The 16,949-nt window shown below is 44.3% G+C and overlaps 1 protein-coding gene across 3 annotated transcripts in view; it reads right to left on the bottom strand.

Moving 5' to 3' along the window:
* nin (ninein (GSK3B interacting protein)) overlaps positions 1-16,949 on the bottom strand; it is a 205,002-nt gene that overhangs the window by 135,736 nt on the left and 52,317 nt on the right. For all 3 annotated transcript variants that reach the window (XM_072489779.1, XM_072489781.1, XM_072489778.1), the window contains exon 3: positions 6,337-6,430. In XM_072489779.1, the coding sequence (XP_072345880.1) occupies positions 6,337-6,430 (94 nt within the window). The remainder of the gene's footprint in view (positions 1-6,336; positions 6,431-16,949) is intronic.

Genomic DNA, 16,949 nt, shown 5'->3' with positions numbered 1-16,949 from the left:
TTTATGTGCCCTTATGGATATCAGTTGCCCTCTGACCACCGCCTTCAACGCCTCCCAGACCACTCCCACCTGAACCTCTCCATTGTCATTAAGCTCCAAGTACCTTTCGATGCACCCCCTCACCCTTAAACATACCCCCTCATCCGCCAATGAGCCCATATCCATTCTCCAGAGTGGGTGCTGTTCTTTTTCCTCTCCTACCTCCAGGTCTACCCAATGTGGAGCGTGGTCCGAAATGGCTATGGCCGTATATTCCGTCCCCGTCACCTTTGGAATCAGTGCCCTTCCCAAGACAAAAAAGTCTATCCGTGAGTATACTTTGTGAACATGGGAGAAAAATGAGAACTCCTTACTCCTAGGCCTAATAAATCTCCAGGGGTCTACCCCTCCCATCTGTTCCAGGAAGTCCTTGAGCACCCTGGCCGCTGCCGACCTCCTCCCGGTCCTGGACCTCGATCGGTCCAGCCCTGGATCAAGCACCGTATTGAAGTCTCCCCCCATTACCAACTTTCCCGCCTCCAGGTCCGGGATACGTCCCAAGATATGCCTCATAAAATTTGCATCATCCCAGTTCGGGGCGTATACGTTCACCAGAACCACCGCCTCCCCTTGCAATCTGCCACTCACCATCACATATCTACCCCCTCTATCCGCCACTATGGTCTTTGCCTCAAACAGTACCCGTTTCCCCACTAAGATAGCCACCCCCCTGTTCTTCGCATCTAAACCCGAATGAAACACCTGCCCCATCCATCCTTTACGTAGTCTGACCTGGTCTATCAGTTTCAGATGCGTCTCCTGCAACATAACCACATCTGCCTTTAATTTCTTTAGGCGTGCGAGTACCCGTGCCCTTTTAATCGGCCCGTTCAGCCCTCTCACGTTCCACGTGATCAGCCGGGTTGGGGGGCTCTTTACCCCCCCCCCCTTGTCGACTAGCCATCCCCTTTTTTAACCCAGCTCCTCACCCGGTTCCCACGTACCCGTATACCCCCCCGACGGCACCCTCCCGCCTCGACCACCCCATCCCATAACAGCTCCCCTTCTCCTTAGCAGCAGCAACCCAGTTAACCCCCCCCCTCCCCCAGATCCCCCTCTAGCGTAGTTGCACCCCTCCATGTTTCTCCCAGAAGTCAGCAAACTCTGGCTGACCTCTGCTTCCCCCCTTGCCCTCGGCCCCCACTGTGCGAGGCCCCCTCCTTCCTGCGTCCCTGTTCCCGCCATAATTACCATAGCGCGGGAACAAAGCCCGCGTTTCCCACTCGGCCCCACCCCTAATGGCCGGCGCCCACAGTTCCTCATACTACCCGCCCCCCCCCCCCAACATGGGGAAGAGAGAAAAGTTACAGGATCACAAAATTAACAAATTGAAAAATCATCCCCCCCCCCCCTTTTCTCGCCCCACATAATCACCCCACCACTTTGTCCCAAAAGCTCTTTCTCTCGCCAGACTATTCCAGCTTCTCGTCCACGCCTCTTCTGCCGTCTCAAAGTAGTGGTGCTTCCCTTGGTGTGTGACCCACAATCTCGCCGGTTGAAACATTCCAAACTGGATCTTCTTTTTGTGAAGCACCGCCTTAGCCCGATTAAAGCTTGCCCTCCTTCTCGCCACCTCCGCACTCCAATCCTGGTATACGCGGATCACCGCGTTCTCCCACCTACAGCTCCGAGTTTTCTTCGCCCATCTGAGGACCGTCTCTGTCATTGTAGCGGAGAAACCTCACCACTATAGCTCGAGGTATTTCTCCAGCCTTCGGTCTTCGCGCCAGAACTCGATAAGCTCCCTCCACCTCTAAAGGGCCCGTCGGGGCCTCCGATCCCATTAGCGAGTGAAGCATCGTGCTCACATATGTCCCGACGTCCGCCCCTTCTGCGCCTTCGGGAAGACCCAGGACTCTTAAATTCTTCCTCCTCGAATTATTCTCCAGTACTTCCAACCTTTCCACACACCTTTTGTGCTGTGCCTCGTGCGTCTCGGTCTTCACCACCAGGCCCTGTATTTCACCTTAGTTTTCAGCAGTCTTTGCCTTCACGACCCGAAGCTCCTGCTCTTGGGTCCTCTGCTCCTCCTTTAGCCCTTCAATCGCCTGTAATATCGGGGCCAACAGCTCCTTCTTCAACTCCTTCTTCAACTCCTTCTTCAGCTCTTCCACAGAGCGCCGCAGGAACTCTTGTTGGTCCGGGCCCCATAACAAACGGCCACCTTCCGACGCCATCTTGCTTTGAGCTCCCCTTCCTTGCCGCTGCTCCAGAGGATCCTCTGCAATCCGGCCGCTATCCTCTCCCTTATCCATGCGTGTCCGGGGGGATCCCCTTCTGGTTTACCGCAGTGTTTTTGGCCGTTTAAATTGCCGTTGGGGCTCCTATTAAGAGCCCAAAAGTCCGTTCCAACGGGAGCTGCCGAAACGTGCGACTCAGCTGGTCATCGCCCCACCCGGAAGTCGCTGAGCAGGATATTTAAGAAGCATAAGGGTGGCATGGGTAATCTGAGAAGGTATGGGCGGGGAGTGAGGGGTGAGATTTGGGGATCCTTTAAACACTGTTGGGAGCTGAAATACAGTGTTGGAGAGCCGGAACGGGCCTTTCAACCAGCCCGCTCCACCACACACACACACACACACATTCATTGTTGTCCATCCTTAATTGTTCTTGAGAAGGTGGTCGCGAGCTGCCTTCTTGAACCTTTGCAGTCACCTAGGTGAGGAGACATCCACTCTGCTGCTAGGGAGGGAATTCTAGGATTTTGACATAGCAAAGCGAAGGAATGGTGATATATGGCTCGGGCTTGCACTTTGTAACCACAAGGGGCGCACATTGTGTTCTCACCACCCAACTTTCCCTGAGCCCAGAGGATAATTCAGCCCCCCATCTTTGTATGAAAAACAATGTGCAGAATTTCAGAATCTGGCATAATATTGAATACAGCCTGTGTAAGATTTATTTAGTGTCTCTCACTTGGACACCACACCAATTGGTTTGGTAATGCAAACATGGAACTATTGGGAACCAAAGCCTTGTAAACCTGGCTTGCAATATTTCAAATGTACGTTAAATGCATAGGAAAAGGCAACAAATCTGGAACTGGTTAATACAAATACATTACATGTTTCAATGACTATTCCCAATAGCTATTGTTTAGTTACCAGGCATCACCTAGCAACACACCTGAGTCAAGCTGTCCCTGCACAGAGGGACTGCATTGTCAGGTTTCAGCTAGGAGGAGGTTAAAATCAGTGATTTGTTTTCATATAGTTTTCATACAGACAGAGCAAAATTTTTAAAGAATCAAATGCAGTAATATCATGATATTTAGTAGAACCAATACGTTGCACCCCAAAATAACGAGGTATTGGTCTCAGTCATGTTAACAGGTGAAACCACCGAGTTCAAGCCATTAGAAAAGGTGGGAGAAGATTGAGCAAGGGAAAACAAGTCACTGGGGAACACTCGTATATCTTCTATCAGGAACTAAAAGCAGTAGAGCATCATCTTACCTTATTTGGTAAATTGCTCAGTGAGCCGGAGAGTAGGAAAAATACAAACACAGCACTTATACAAACATACCCAGGCATCAGGTGCATAGAATAAAGCAAACTTTGATTTAAAAAAAAACTCTCTCCAGCCCCACCTTTACCATCACCATAAATATGATGGAACGCACTTTCAGAAACTTTTTAGAAGCCAGAATTTACCATGCTGATTAATGAGTATAACCTCTAGGTAGATGACTCTTCAGGCTAACCCCAAAACACTATAAATGAATGAACAAAGAACCAGCAATATGGGAACATTCAAATAAGAAATCAATAAGTTACATTACTAGTGGAAATGATAGCTGTGAAATGCTGAGGTTTTATGAATAAGAATAAAAAGAGACCACTGAAGATAAAAAGGGAGGTTTTTAATAAACAGAGCGGGGAAATACAGGAGAAAAAATGTGCAAAATACATATAGTAGATATAAAGTAACCGGCAAAGATTTGAAGGCTGGGAAGGAACATAAAAACGTTGTAAAGACGATGCCAACGGTTATTATTAGATCAAGTCAAACAATAGTCAAAGGATGGATGGAAAGACTTGAAATATTCCAAGACCATCATGTACTTGAAAGTACAGGAATGATGGAATGGTTCACACATTTTTGTCCTTAGGTTTGGAAGTGGCGGTAAAAGTAACTATTAGAAAGAAAACTATTAAATGTGAATGGGACTAAAAGCAGCAAGGTCCTCAGGCCTACCAATCATACATCTTGAAACACAGAGGCAGGTTAGGAAGTGAAAACATGAAAAGTAGTCTTCCAAATGGTTTGGAAACATGAATACTGCCAAAGGACTGGGGAGTGGAAAAGATTACACTTATGATAAGAAAAAGGAAAGGAATTAGTCAAGGGCTAGAGGCCAATTAGTCTTATTTTGACTCTGGGTAAACTTCAAGAGTCTATAACAAATTAATACTTATAAGAGCATGGATTAATAGGGACAGCCTGCATGGTTTTGAGAGGATTGAACTGAATATCTTGAAGAAGTCAGAGTGTATAGATAAAGAAAATGCAGTGGAGATTGCAGACAGACCCCAAGAAAGTAAGTTGTAAACTGTCACATCAAAGACTCCATTAAGAAAATTAAGATGCATGGTATCAAAGGGACTGCAGCCAAATTGATAGAAATCTAGCTAGGGAACAGAAAGTAATAATTTGGGCATAGGCACAAAATGGATTATATCGTAATTTGCTGATGGTAACAAATTAAGGGCATTGTAAACTGTAAGGAACAATGCAGCAGTACGTCGCCAAGAACAGGCCACATTTGGAGTACTGCTTACAGTTCTGGACACCCCATTGCAAGACAAATTTATATTAGAGCCATGGAATGGATACAGAAACATGGGTTGACGAAGAGTTCATAGTTCTGAGGAAAAAGGTTGAAAAATTACAGCTGCGCTCCTTGGAACAGATTAGGTTAAGGATGGCCGTATTAGGCATTTTCACAATTTTGAAGAATAAATTTAAAAAGTTGTTTCCATTGGTTGCAAAATGGTCAAAGAATGAAAATAATCCTTGGAAGTGAATACGTTAAAATATACATTTCATCCTGGGTGGGAGAGGGGAAGGTATCAGATATTTTCCAGGAGCTGTGGGATGCGGAGGAAACACCAGTGGAGGAGCTTAAGGGCAAGTGGGAGGACGAGCTAGGAGGAGAGACAGAGGCGGGTCTGTGGGCGATGCCCTAAGCAGGGTTAATACATCCTCATCATGTGCCAGGCTTAGCCTGATACAATTCAAGGTAGTCCACTGGGCACACGTGACAGTGGCCCGGATGAGCAAGTTTTTCAGGATAGAGGACAGGTGTGCAAGGTGGGCGGGAAGCCCAGCAAACCATGTGCACATGTTCTGGGCATGCCCGAAGCTTCATGGGTTCTGGCAGGGTTTCGTTAAGACAATGCACACGGTACTCAAAACACGGGTGGTGCCGATTCCAGAGGTGGCGATCTTTGGAGTGTCGGAAGAGCTGGGAGTTCAGTGGGCGAAAGAGGCCGGGGTTTCTCAGTCTTGAGAAAATAAAGTTCGCCAGAGGGTCAATGGTAGGGTTCACCCGGAGGTGGCAGCCGTTCAGCAACTTTCTCGGGGAAAATTAAACTCTACCATCTTGGCTATTCAAAGTGAGGCAAAAACAATTTAAAACAGAATTGAATAAATACTGAAACGGAAAAAGTAGAAGCGAACGGGCAATGCGTTCCTGAAAATTAATGATTCTGTTTATATGCAAGCCGTGCAAAATTTACATCTTCAATTACAAGCAGGATCAAACAGTATGGCTGTAGCACAGCAACACTGCTGTCCACTCCTACAGCTTAAAGGAACACAAAAGCACTAATTCCCTCGATCACTCTCATGTACAATTGCCTAGTCACAGTGAAGGAATCATCTCTATTAATCAGAGAACCACCTGCTGTCAGAATGTGATTATAAATTATGCAAGTGCTGTGGTGCAGTGTTCCTTCATACAAACCAAGTGTAGACACTGCAGCACCTATTACAAAAAAATTGTCATGCTTTGTTAAATTATGTCCTTGGGGTAAAAAGCACTTGCTTGTACAGAGAACAGGGACCATATTCTGCCACTGAAGTATACAACTGAAGGGTAGCAGTAAGAAATTGTGTTCTGCTCTTGAGCTTTCCAATATTTGCCTTTTTGAAGGCAACAGACTTTGAAAATTGCACTTAAATCAATCGCGTGGAAGATTTTGTTTCATGATTTCACTGCATTAGAAAATCTGTGTGCATCTTACTAAGATGCATCATATAACTCTAAAATTACAGTTGCTTTCTTCCACCTACCTAGTGCTTGATAACCGTCATCTCCTGAGAAATTCCCTTCAATGGTAGTTGACAAGATAAAGATTAATGCCTCTTTAAATTGTTCAAAATGTACCTGGAAAAAATTGTAGAAGTGAAAAGAGAGTGTCAAATTGATAAATTAAAAGGTGGAGCCAATTACAAATACTTCAAAAGTGTAGATTTGAGAATGCCACAAAGTGAGGGGGTGCAGAGCGAACATCTCCATACCCGTCCCCACTTTTTTGATATCTAAATTTATCATACAATGTTGTCTTCAAAGTCAAATGTACCATAGGTTACACTTTGGTACTAGGGGTGGCAGGAAGGAGTCAACTGCATTTAGAACAAGAGAAAATTGATGCCATGACGTTTTTGCTGTGGAAAGATGATTTCAAATGGTTGCACACTTTTAAACAAAAGTTAAAAGGAGGAATAATATTGACAACACCCACTTTTGTTTTGCAAATATTCTCAAATTTTTGGTTTCTTCATCTTAGACAGCTTATTCTGTTGGCCACTTAAAAGCCAACTAATGTCACCAGCTACAATAGGATACCAAATATTAATTTAACTAAAAAGACTACTACCTGTACATTTCAGCCATTTAGTGCTACTATAGTAAAAATAGTTTCCCAGGTATTTGTTAGAAACATGTCCAAATGCACAATCAATAGAGTTTCTTTTTAAACCTTATTATGGCTTTTTGTTACAGTGAAAACTTTGGCTTTGGGAAACAGATTTATCAGAGGTATGCTTCATATTTTTTGTTTATAATAGCTAATGTGACAACATTTTATTTTGCAGTGCAAACTTAGCTTGTGAAATGGCCGATAACGTAATGCTGATTGATACATAGAACATACAGTGCAGAAGGAGGCCATTCGGCCCATCGAGTCTGCACCAACCCACTTAAGCCCTCACTTCCACCCGATCCCCATAACCCAATAACCCCATCTAACCTTTTTGGACACAAGGGCAATTTAGCATGGCCAATCCACCTAACCAAATTAGGTGCCAAATAGAAATCTGAATACAAGTAACCAGGGTGGCATTTGCTCATGATCATCTCTCTTTGGACAGAGCGTGGTGTTGCTTTTAAAAGGCAGTCTGAAATAATGAAACGGTGCTAATTTCTTAAAGCTGCGAGCAAAAGAACTACTGGAATAGTCTAAATAGCGCTTGATTGCGAGAACACGTTACGCCGAATGTGACCCATCAATTAATCCAAGTTAACTGATCATCTTAAAAAGGCATTTCCGTGAAATACTTATTTTCTTTGTCAATTCACTGCAATATAGGACAAATTACTATTTAGTTCCCAGTGTATCAATGCTACAATTAACAGGTGTTTGACTTTCTGAATTTCATTTACAACTGTATGTGAAGAAGCAAAGACACAATAAAAAATAATTGCAATTAGGGTGTGACTTGACAATGCACTCAGGAAATTACTTTTTTTTTTTAAAAAAGGTGTTTTTATTGAGTTTTCATATTTTATATCCAACAATGCATAAATTACAAAACTGCGCCAAAAACCCACATATATATTCACAAGCAAATATATTCACTACAATTATGGCCGTGACCCCACTTAGTCGGCATACATATTCTACATTCCCCAACAAGGCCAAAACATGCATTTACAAGTGTTTATTTACTGTTTGGTTTGGGGTTTAGTTTACCCACGGATCTGTCCCTTGCGACTTTGTCTCTCCTGCTTGTCCCTCGCGCTCTTTATGTGTGCCTTCGCCCCCCCCCCCCGCCCGCCCCCCACCTTGCTCTACTGAAATTGCTGCTGATTACCGTGCAAAGTTACTGCTCGCTAAAATGAAAATCTCACATTGTGTGGAAGGCACAATGTACGTAACACAGGCACACGTGGAACTAGTTTTCAACCCTTTTCTCAGAGAACAAGAGTATTATTTTGATCACTGGAGATGTATCAAACAATTTCATGAAATAATAGAAAGAATTTGATACTAATAAGGAGACCAGACACAGTAAACGTGCTGGATTACTATGTCAAAGGCAAGTTGATTCACATTCACTGGCATTTATGCTCGATTTAAGTGCAAAATGTGCAGTGCCTAATAAGCTAGAGTTTGTTCGGAATCATGTTAATTGTGTACTCTGCGAGATACCAAACACATATTGAACCAGAAAGTTGCATCATCTTATGATGGTTAAAGCTATTGTAATACATTTGTTACAATAATCACCTATATATTTTGGTTACTGTGTATTCACCTGACTTAGAATATCGTTGGATCCCTGTCATTAGACAAGGCTAGTTTACTTCTGGATCTGTAAATTGTCTTTCATTGGCGACCCAATATTTTACAATATCTCCTCACTGTGCAATGAATACAATATTTCAGCTCCAGTGGGTCCAAAATAGAGCATGAGGACTTCTTTAAACCATTTCAACAGTTCAGTGAAGTGTAGCCTCGACTTTTAATCTAAGTTACAGACCAGTAACAAGGTCAACCAACAGGAGACACAGCCCGCAAATATCAAATCACTGATCCAATCTTCCTCAAGACGACAACAGATGTTGCATGACCAGCGAAAAGAAAATACTTCGGCAGTATGCCCTGTCTTCAAAAAAAAAAAAAAGGGGGTAAACACTCCTACTGTGTATTTTTGTTTTATTGAAAAGGAATACCTATTGTTGGGCAAAATCAGACCATCTCCCTGGGCTTTGCAGTGTGTAATTCTGTGTATTCACTGCATAATGTATTCACGGAGTGGCTGTATCACCAATACATGGTCTGAAACAGAGCAGCTGCACCGTAACAGATGGCTCCTTTCTCAACTGGAAGCAATTCCACTAGCAACAGTTCTAAATAAACTCGAGCACATTACCTCAAAGATCAGGAAAGTAGAGTCAAACAGAAATTAAACAGAACAGGATTTCTTTTCACTCATATTTGAGAACGATTATATAAGTTTGAGCAAACAATTTTTACAGAGTAAATTTTAATCTTGTATAAGGCCACAAAATGTCACTTTGCAAATTACTCCACAAGTAAATGCATCACAATTGTCAATCACAGCTGAAAGGAGGGACTGTGGGATGTTACCTTGGCCTCAGCACCCTTGATGAGGGAGGGGAAAGACACGACAGGCCCCTGACTGCTAGCCAGTGACTCAGACTGCAAAATGCATCTGTATAAAATACGTTCACGATATGACCCACAGTCAAATAACTCAAATCTAGGCTCACACACTCGCAAAAGACTTGACAGTTTATTGAAATTGCCAGAAGCCAAGGAACTGCACGCGAGCATGTACATTTACTGTATGTTAGAAGGTTCATACCTTCAGAAGAGAAGAAACGGAAGAAAATTGTGGATTTTATATCAAGGAGTGCATATTGAAACTAAAGAGAAAGTACTCAGTTTAAATTAAATGAATTTACCATGGAATAGTTTTGGCTTTATTAACCTCATTCTATAAGGAATCGGAATAGTCAAGTGTAAACTTTTAAGATGGTTGTTTAAATGTAAATTGTAGCACATTATTCCTATATCTGTTATGCTATCCTGAAGAATAAAGAAGCACTTTCACCAGAAATATGATTTGATCTGTATGAATAAAACAATAGATTTAAGGAACAGCAAAGCCTTTTTCAAATAATACAATTTCCACCTGGCTTCTTATTCCCCTTTTGTTATTCGCCTTTCCAGCAGGCCAGCTGTTAATGGGGGTTGGGAATGTGTTTTTTTTAATGTCTGTGGGAGCAGCTGCCCCTTCGGTTATATCGCCATTGTGTCAATGATAGTTGAGCACCTTGTAATCTGCAAAAAAGATTCAAACAGAATCTATCAGGCTCCAACTAAAACAGGTCCTTCAAAAAAAAAAAAAAAAATCATACAGCACTATTTCAACTGAGTGGGAAAGTTTGTCCTTCATTTATTCTGTGCTGTTAAAAAAAAAAACTTTTATGCTGAATTTGTTGGAACAGCCATTCAATGTTTCATCCTCCAAATAAAATGAGTGAATTTATGTCTTCTGGTTAAATATTAGAAAGCTCAGGTTGGCTAACAATTGAGGTCCGTATTTGGTACATGCAGAGCAATCCCACATGTATACAATATTTACAGGGACATGAACAATATTCAGAATCAATAATATTGGGAACAAGAGAACTCTATAACTATTCCACTCAATTTACAGATAGGAAAATTAAATTCACCGGAAGCGGTGATCTGCAGCTGTAGAAATCTAGTTACACCATGAGCCCGATAAGGTTAAGAATAACACATAGGAAATAAGTGACAAATATAATCAAGTCAGAAGAGCCTGGTGGATATCAGTGATTGAATATACAATCCATTAACTTTGCTTTCCTCCCCCTTCCGCAAACATTATATATAATACATAAAGAGCGAGGAGAGAGAGAGAGCGAGAGATATAGGGTTAGATAAAGCGAGGAGAGCGAGAGAACCACATAGGGATAGAGATACATGTTTATTTTCAAAACATTAACCTCACAAACAACACTAATAATCACTAAGCAGTTTCTGCAATTCTAGTTTATGACTTCCCTCAAATTTGTATACAACACTGAAATGTCATTCACATTTATCACAGCCAATATCCAATTCCATTCGCACCAACATTTTGCAATTACAGAAGGGACAGCACTATCAATCATGTACTTCACTTAAAACAAGTGGATTCATACAGTTACACTTTAATAGAGGTATGTTGCATAGCAACGAATATATTGGTATACAAGATCTCCAGATACCATTATACAATCTTCATGTTACTGTACATTAAATAGGTTCTCCATGAAGCCAGCAACAGAGGTAAAGTGGAAGACGAGTGATAAGGAAGATGCCATTATATTGACACAATGCCAACAAAAAAAAATTGAAAGTTTAATTTCTACTGTTGGTAAAGTAAGCAAATATGACTCATTATGAAGGGAGTAGGATTCACTTCAAGGTTCAGCTATTTGTACTTCCATTATATTTAAGGTGTATTGCAATTGCCAGGAACTCCTGGAGGAGGTGGTGATTGTGGTGAAATGTATCCTGCTTTTCCTCATTTCTTTTACCCCATTCAACTATATGATTCTCAATGCCGAAAGTGAGAAAATCCCATTTCACCCTTTACTTTTCAACCATCAAGTGCAATTTTCAACCCCTAGTAAAATCTTTACACTTGCAACTAATGGCAGGTAAACCATACGTTTGCCAACATGGTTACACTTTCATTAACAAAAAACCTAAAAGTACATTTAGTACCAGTGTGAAACAAGCATCTTGGGTCCAACTAAATGGGACTCATTTGATGGCCAGTCACACTCCAGGTGTTCATGCTTCAGTATGGACTTCAGTAAGGCCTTTGACAAGGTCCCTCATGGTAGACTAGTACAAAAGGTGAAGTCACACGGGATCAGGGGTGAACTGGCAAGGTGGATACAGAACTGGCTAGGCCATAGAAGGCAGAGGGTAGCAATGGAGGGATGCTTTTCTAATTGGAGGGCTGTGACCAGTGGTGTTCCACAGGGATCAGTGCTGGGACCTTTGCTCTTTGTAGTATATATAAATGATTTGGAGGAAAATGTAACTGGTCTGATTAGTAAGTTTGCAGACGACACAAAGGTTGGTGGAATTGCGGATAGCGATGAGGACTGTCTGAGGATACAGCAGGATTTAGATTGTCTGGAGACTTGGGCGGAGAGATGGCAGATGGAGTTTAACCTGGACAAATGTGAGGTAATGCATTTTGGAAGGGCTAATGCAGGTAGGGAATATACAGTGAATGGTAGAACCCTCAAGAGTATTGAAAGTCAAAGAGATCTAGGAGTACAGGTCCACAGATCACTGAAAGGGGCTACACAGGTGGAGAAGGTAGTCAAGAAGGCATACGGCATGCTTGCCTTCATTGGCCGGGGCATTGAGTATAAGAATTGGCAAGTCATGTTGCAGCTGTATAGAACCTTAGTTAGGCCACACTTGGAGTATAGTGTTCAATTCTGGTCGCCACACTACCAGAAGGATGTGGAGGCTTTAGAGAGGGTGCAGAAGAGATTTACCAGAATGTTGCCTGGTATGGAGGGCATAAGCTATGAGGAGCGATTGAATAAACTCGGTTTGTTCTCACTGGAACGAAGGAGGTTGAGGGGCGACCTGATAGAGGTATACAAAATTATGAGGGGCATAGACAGAGTGGATAGTCAGAGGCTTTTCCCCAGGGTAGAGGGGTCAATTACTAGGGGGCATAGGTTTAAGGTGAGAGGGGCAAAGTTTAGAGTAGATGTACGAGGCAAGTTTTTTACGCAGAGGGTAGTGGGTGCCTGGAACTCACTACCGGAGGAGGTAGTGGAGGCAGGGACGATAGGGACATTTAAGGGGCATCTTGACAAATATATGAATAGGATGGGAATGGAAGGATACGGACCCAGGAAGTGTAGAAGATTGTAGTTTAGTCGGGCAGTATGGTCGGCACGGGCTTGGAGGGCCGAAGGGCCTGTTCCTGTGCTGTACATTTCTTTGTTCTTTGTTCTTTGTTCACATAACCGCAAACCAGTCACCCGCCATCAATTGTACACAGTGGTATAAACAAGCCTGGATCCTTTACTGCGGTGGCATCATAAACTGTGCGGAATGGGTCTCACACAGCCAGCTGTGACCCAGTAGTAAATTTACAGACTCAGAAAGACTGACAGCCGAGAGGACTTTGATGAACATGGGTCTTCCTGCCCACTGGGCTTCGCAACTGATTGCTAGGATTTCCTGTTAGCTGAGCAAAATCCACACAGAGTTGTGAGGCTGTGGAATTCACTTCCAGAGTTGGTAGGCAAGGCAGAAACAAAGCCAATGTTCACAATTAGATTGCATAAGTGGATGAAGGAAAAGGTGTTGAAGGGATTGGAAGCATATATATTAAACGTGATAAAAACTATTTGCTTATGAGATAGGTAAATGCTGACACGGTTTCTGTTTGGGCTGAATGATCTGATTCCGTGTTGTAACTTGCATTTAATTTTTACCAGCCAGTACTGCTAATGTGGTTCCTGGTGCCATGCAAAAAAGCTGGAGAATTGAATGGCACACTTTGATGGGCAGATCTTTAAATTTTGGGATGTGCATTCAAAACCAAAGACACTGGCGCGATTCTCCACTCCCACGCCGAAGTGGCCGCGCCGTCGTGAACGCCGTCGAGGTTCACGACGGCGCGGAACGGCCCCGGTCCCGACCGATTCAGGCCCTGACAATGGGCCAGGATCGGGGCTGCGTCATCTACACGCGCCAGGCCTTGTCGCCCGCGTAAAAGCGGTGCCGCATAAATGACGCAGCCGGCGCTGCATAACGGGCGTCATCCGCGCATGCGCGGGGTGGCTGGCGCCAAACCGCGCATGCGTGGTTGCCGTCCTCTCCAAGTCCGCCCGGCAAGAAGATGGGGGACGGATCTTGCGGGGCCGTGGAAGGAAGGAGGTCCTCCTTCAGAGAGGACGGCCCGACGATCGGTGAGCACCGATCGCGGGCCACCCCACATTTCAGGTAAAGCCCGGTGCAGGATCCCCCCTCGCCCCCCCACCCCCCGCGCAGGCTGCCCCCCCCCCAGCGTTCACGCACCGCTCACGGCTGCAGTGACCAGGTGTGGACGGCGCCGGGGGGAACCCGCCATTTTGGCCTGGCTGCTCGGCCCATCCGGGCCTCAGAATAGCGGGGGTGCCAGAGAATCGCCATTTGCGGTGTCTCCGGCGATTCTCCGGCCTGCGAAACTCGACCGGGCCGTTCCCGCCGCTTGGGAGAATCGTGGGAGGGCGTCGGACCGGCGTCCCCGGAAATTTTGGCGGCCCAGGCGATTCTCCCAACCGGCGTGGGAGTGGAGAATCCCGCCCAACAGGTCTCAAGATAAAAAGGTTTCTGAACATAACGGTACCGTATGATGAGGTTGAGCAACCTTAATTCAATTACTTGTGGGCATCAGTCCAACAGCACAAAAATGTTTCTAATTTGGCACAACCTACTAAACCATTTACAATCTGCAGGATGTCTAGCGTGAGAAATTGAAAGAAAATGTCACAGTCATGCAACATGGGAAGGGGGAGATTTTGAGAGAACAGGAGAAAAACGAGCAGAAGCCCCTCGGCCTGCTCCACTATTCAATGATCGGCCGCAATCCTCAACTCCACTCAACAGCCACTTTCCCATCAACTCCCCATATGCCTCGTCACTGTACGAGATCACAGATCTGTCTATCTCGGCCTCAAAAATATTCAAATGCGAGAATCCACAACCCCCTTGGGTACAGATTGCCAATAATAAACAACCCTCCGGGTGAGGAAATCCCCCCTCATCTCCCACAAAAATGGTCGGCCCCTTATCCTGAGACTGCACCCCCATGTTCTCAATTCAACAGGCAGGGTAAACAACCTCGGAGGGCAGGATGTTCCGTGCCTCCCTATAGATTAATTGATGGCACAAATAGAAGTAAACAGATACGATCTAATTGATATTAGGGGCTGGTTTAACACAGTGGGCTAAATAGCTGGCTTGCAATGCAGAACAATGCCAGCAGCGCGGGTTCAATTCCCGTGCCAACCTCCCCGAACAGGCGCCGGAATGAGGCGACTAGGGGCTTTTCACAGTAACTTCATTGAAGCCTACTTGTGACAATAAGTGATTATTATTATTATTATTATTATAATAGAGACATGGCTGCAGGTTGACCAAGACTGGAAACATGAAGCAGAGAGTTCCCTTTAAAAGAAAACATTTCTCTTCATCCCTGTCCTACAAGGGTGAGCCCTAACTTTAAAACAGTGCCCTCGGAAGTCATGTGACGTGAGCGCAGGAGCGGCTGCATTTTCACAAGCTCTGGCATCACTCATCTTTTAATCCTTTATTAACATCAGGATGAACAACCCATAATTATTTGATCCTGATGTGATTGAACTGGAAGGTCATGGTTACATTTTGACGATGGAGAACGGAGTTAAATCAAGACAATCCTTGATTGATCGAGGTGGTCGGAGATGGCCAGGGTGGGGCCCAGTTTGAAGTGACGGTTTCGCTCACCAAGTCTCTTATCTGCTAATAGTGTTGTTTCTAACCTCCATGGTGGACGTTGGGTGGGACCAGATTCTGGCACCAAATCAACAAAGTGCAGGGCATGGTCCGAAATAACAATCGCTGAGTACTCAGCCACCACCACTGAAGGGAGGAGAGACCCATCTACACCAAAAAAGTCAATCTGCGAATATACCTGATGAACATACGGAAAAAAAAAAATTCTCGCTTGGGTGGAAGAAGCGGCAAAGATCTACCCCCCATCTGCAACATGAAAGACAACAAGTCCTGGCCACTCCCGATGGAGCAAGAGATTTAACCATGGAATGATTCAATCTAGGATCCAAAACACAGTTCAGGTCCCACTTAAAAGAAGCTGAAGCGAGTCTAAATTGGGAAGGGAGGCCAGCAGGATATTAATAAAATTAGTATCACCCAGTTCGGGGCGTAAATAACCATAACAACCGGGGTGTTCACTGGGGAGCCACAGACAATAACGTATCTACCATTGGGGTCGGCCAAAATCTTAAGAGGCAGAGAACTGAACCCTTTTATCAATTAAACCCGCCACACCCCTGGCTCTACCTTCGAAACACAAATGAAAGACCTGCCCTACCCATCCCTTGCACAGCCTAGTTTGGTCCCTGACCCACAAATGGGTCTCTTGCAAAAACACTACATTGGAAAAATGTTATAACATGCCCGGATCCTATTAGCTGGGGACAATTGGTTACCTCGTGTTCCTTGTGGAATATGAGCTCCCCCAATGAAGCGGGGGGGGAGGGGTGGGGGATCATTAGCAATGCAGCTGTATAAATAGAGGTGGCCAGTGTGGTACAGGCTAGAGAGGGAACCAGAAGTGAACTACTGGCCCTGTGTACATATTGTCGTAAATAAAGTCACTTTCTATTTGGTTCTACAAACTCGTGCTGGATTCACAAAAGGAGTTTAAACTCTTACGGTGGGCAAATACCCTCAATCTTTTCACTGGGTGATTGAAGCCCCTAACATTCCAGCCAACTAAGCGAATTGGGGGTCTCCCACCCCACCTCAATCCAGTCAGCCATTTCCACCAAGAGGGATTACAAGGGAGGCTTAAAACAGGTATAACCAAGCATGTCCACCCAACCAAGTCAACAGACTGAACAAAGAAAAATCTAGACACCGTCAGCAAACTACCTCCTCCCCCCCTCCATCGCCCTTGAATACAACCACACCCAAGTCCAAATACAAATAGAAGCGAGGCAAACAAAAACTACTAAACTAATACGTCTAACAAACCCAAACAAAACAAGAACTCTAAACTCATGACCTGAAAGCATATAATGAGCTGCACCAAACACTTCAAACCCACTCCTGCTAGCTAACTCTTAAGTTAGCAGGGAGGCTTCCAACTGGAGATAAAGAAAAATGATTGTAAACAAAATACCCAAACCCCGTGTACCTTGCACTCCAAAAGGACACTATATATTTTCATAACAAACAGAACCCCACATAGTGCAAAACCTCAAATCTGAATAAAAACTGCCAACAAGAACAAAAGTATAAAACATGAAACTCCCAACAATGTAACAATTC

Source organism: Scyliorhinus torazame, chromosome 2 (assembly GCF_047496885.1).
Source record: "Scyliorhinus torazame isolate Kashiwa2021f chromosome 2, sScyTor2.1, whole genome shotgun sequence".
In the NCBI taxonomy this organism is placed as follows: domain Eukaryota; kingdom Metazoa; phylum Chordata; class Chondrichthyes; order Carcharhiniformes; family Scyliorhinidae; genus Scyliorhinus; species Scyliorhinus torazame.
Note: the sequence above shows the minus strand (reverse complement) of the source record. Positions and strands in the feature narration are given on the sequence as shown.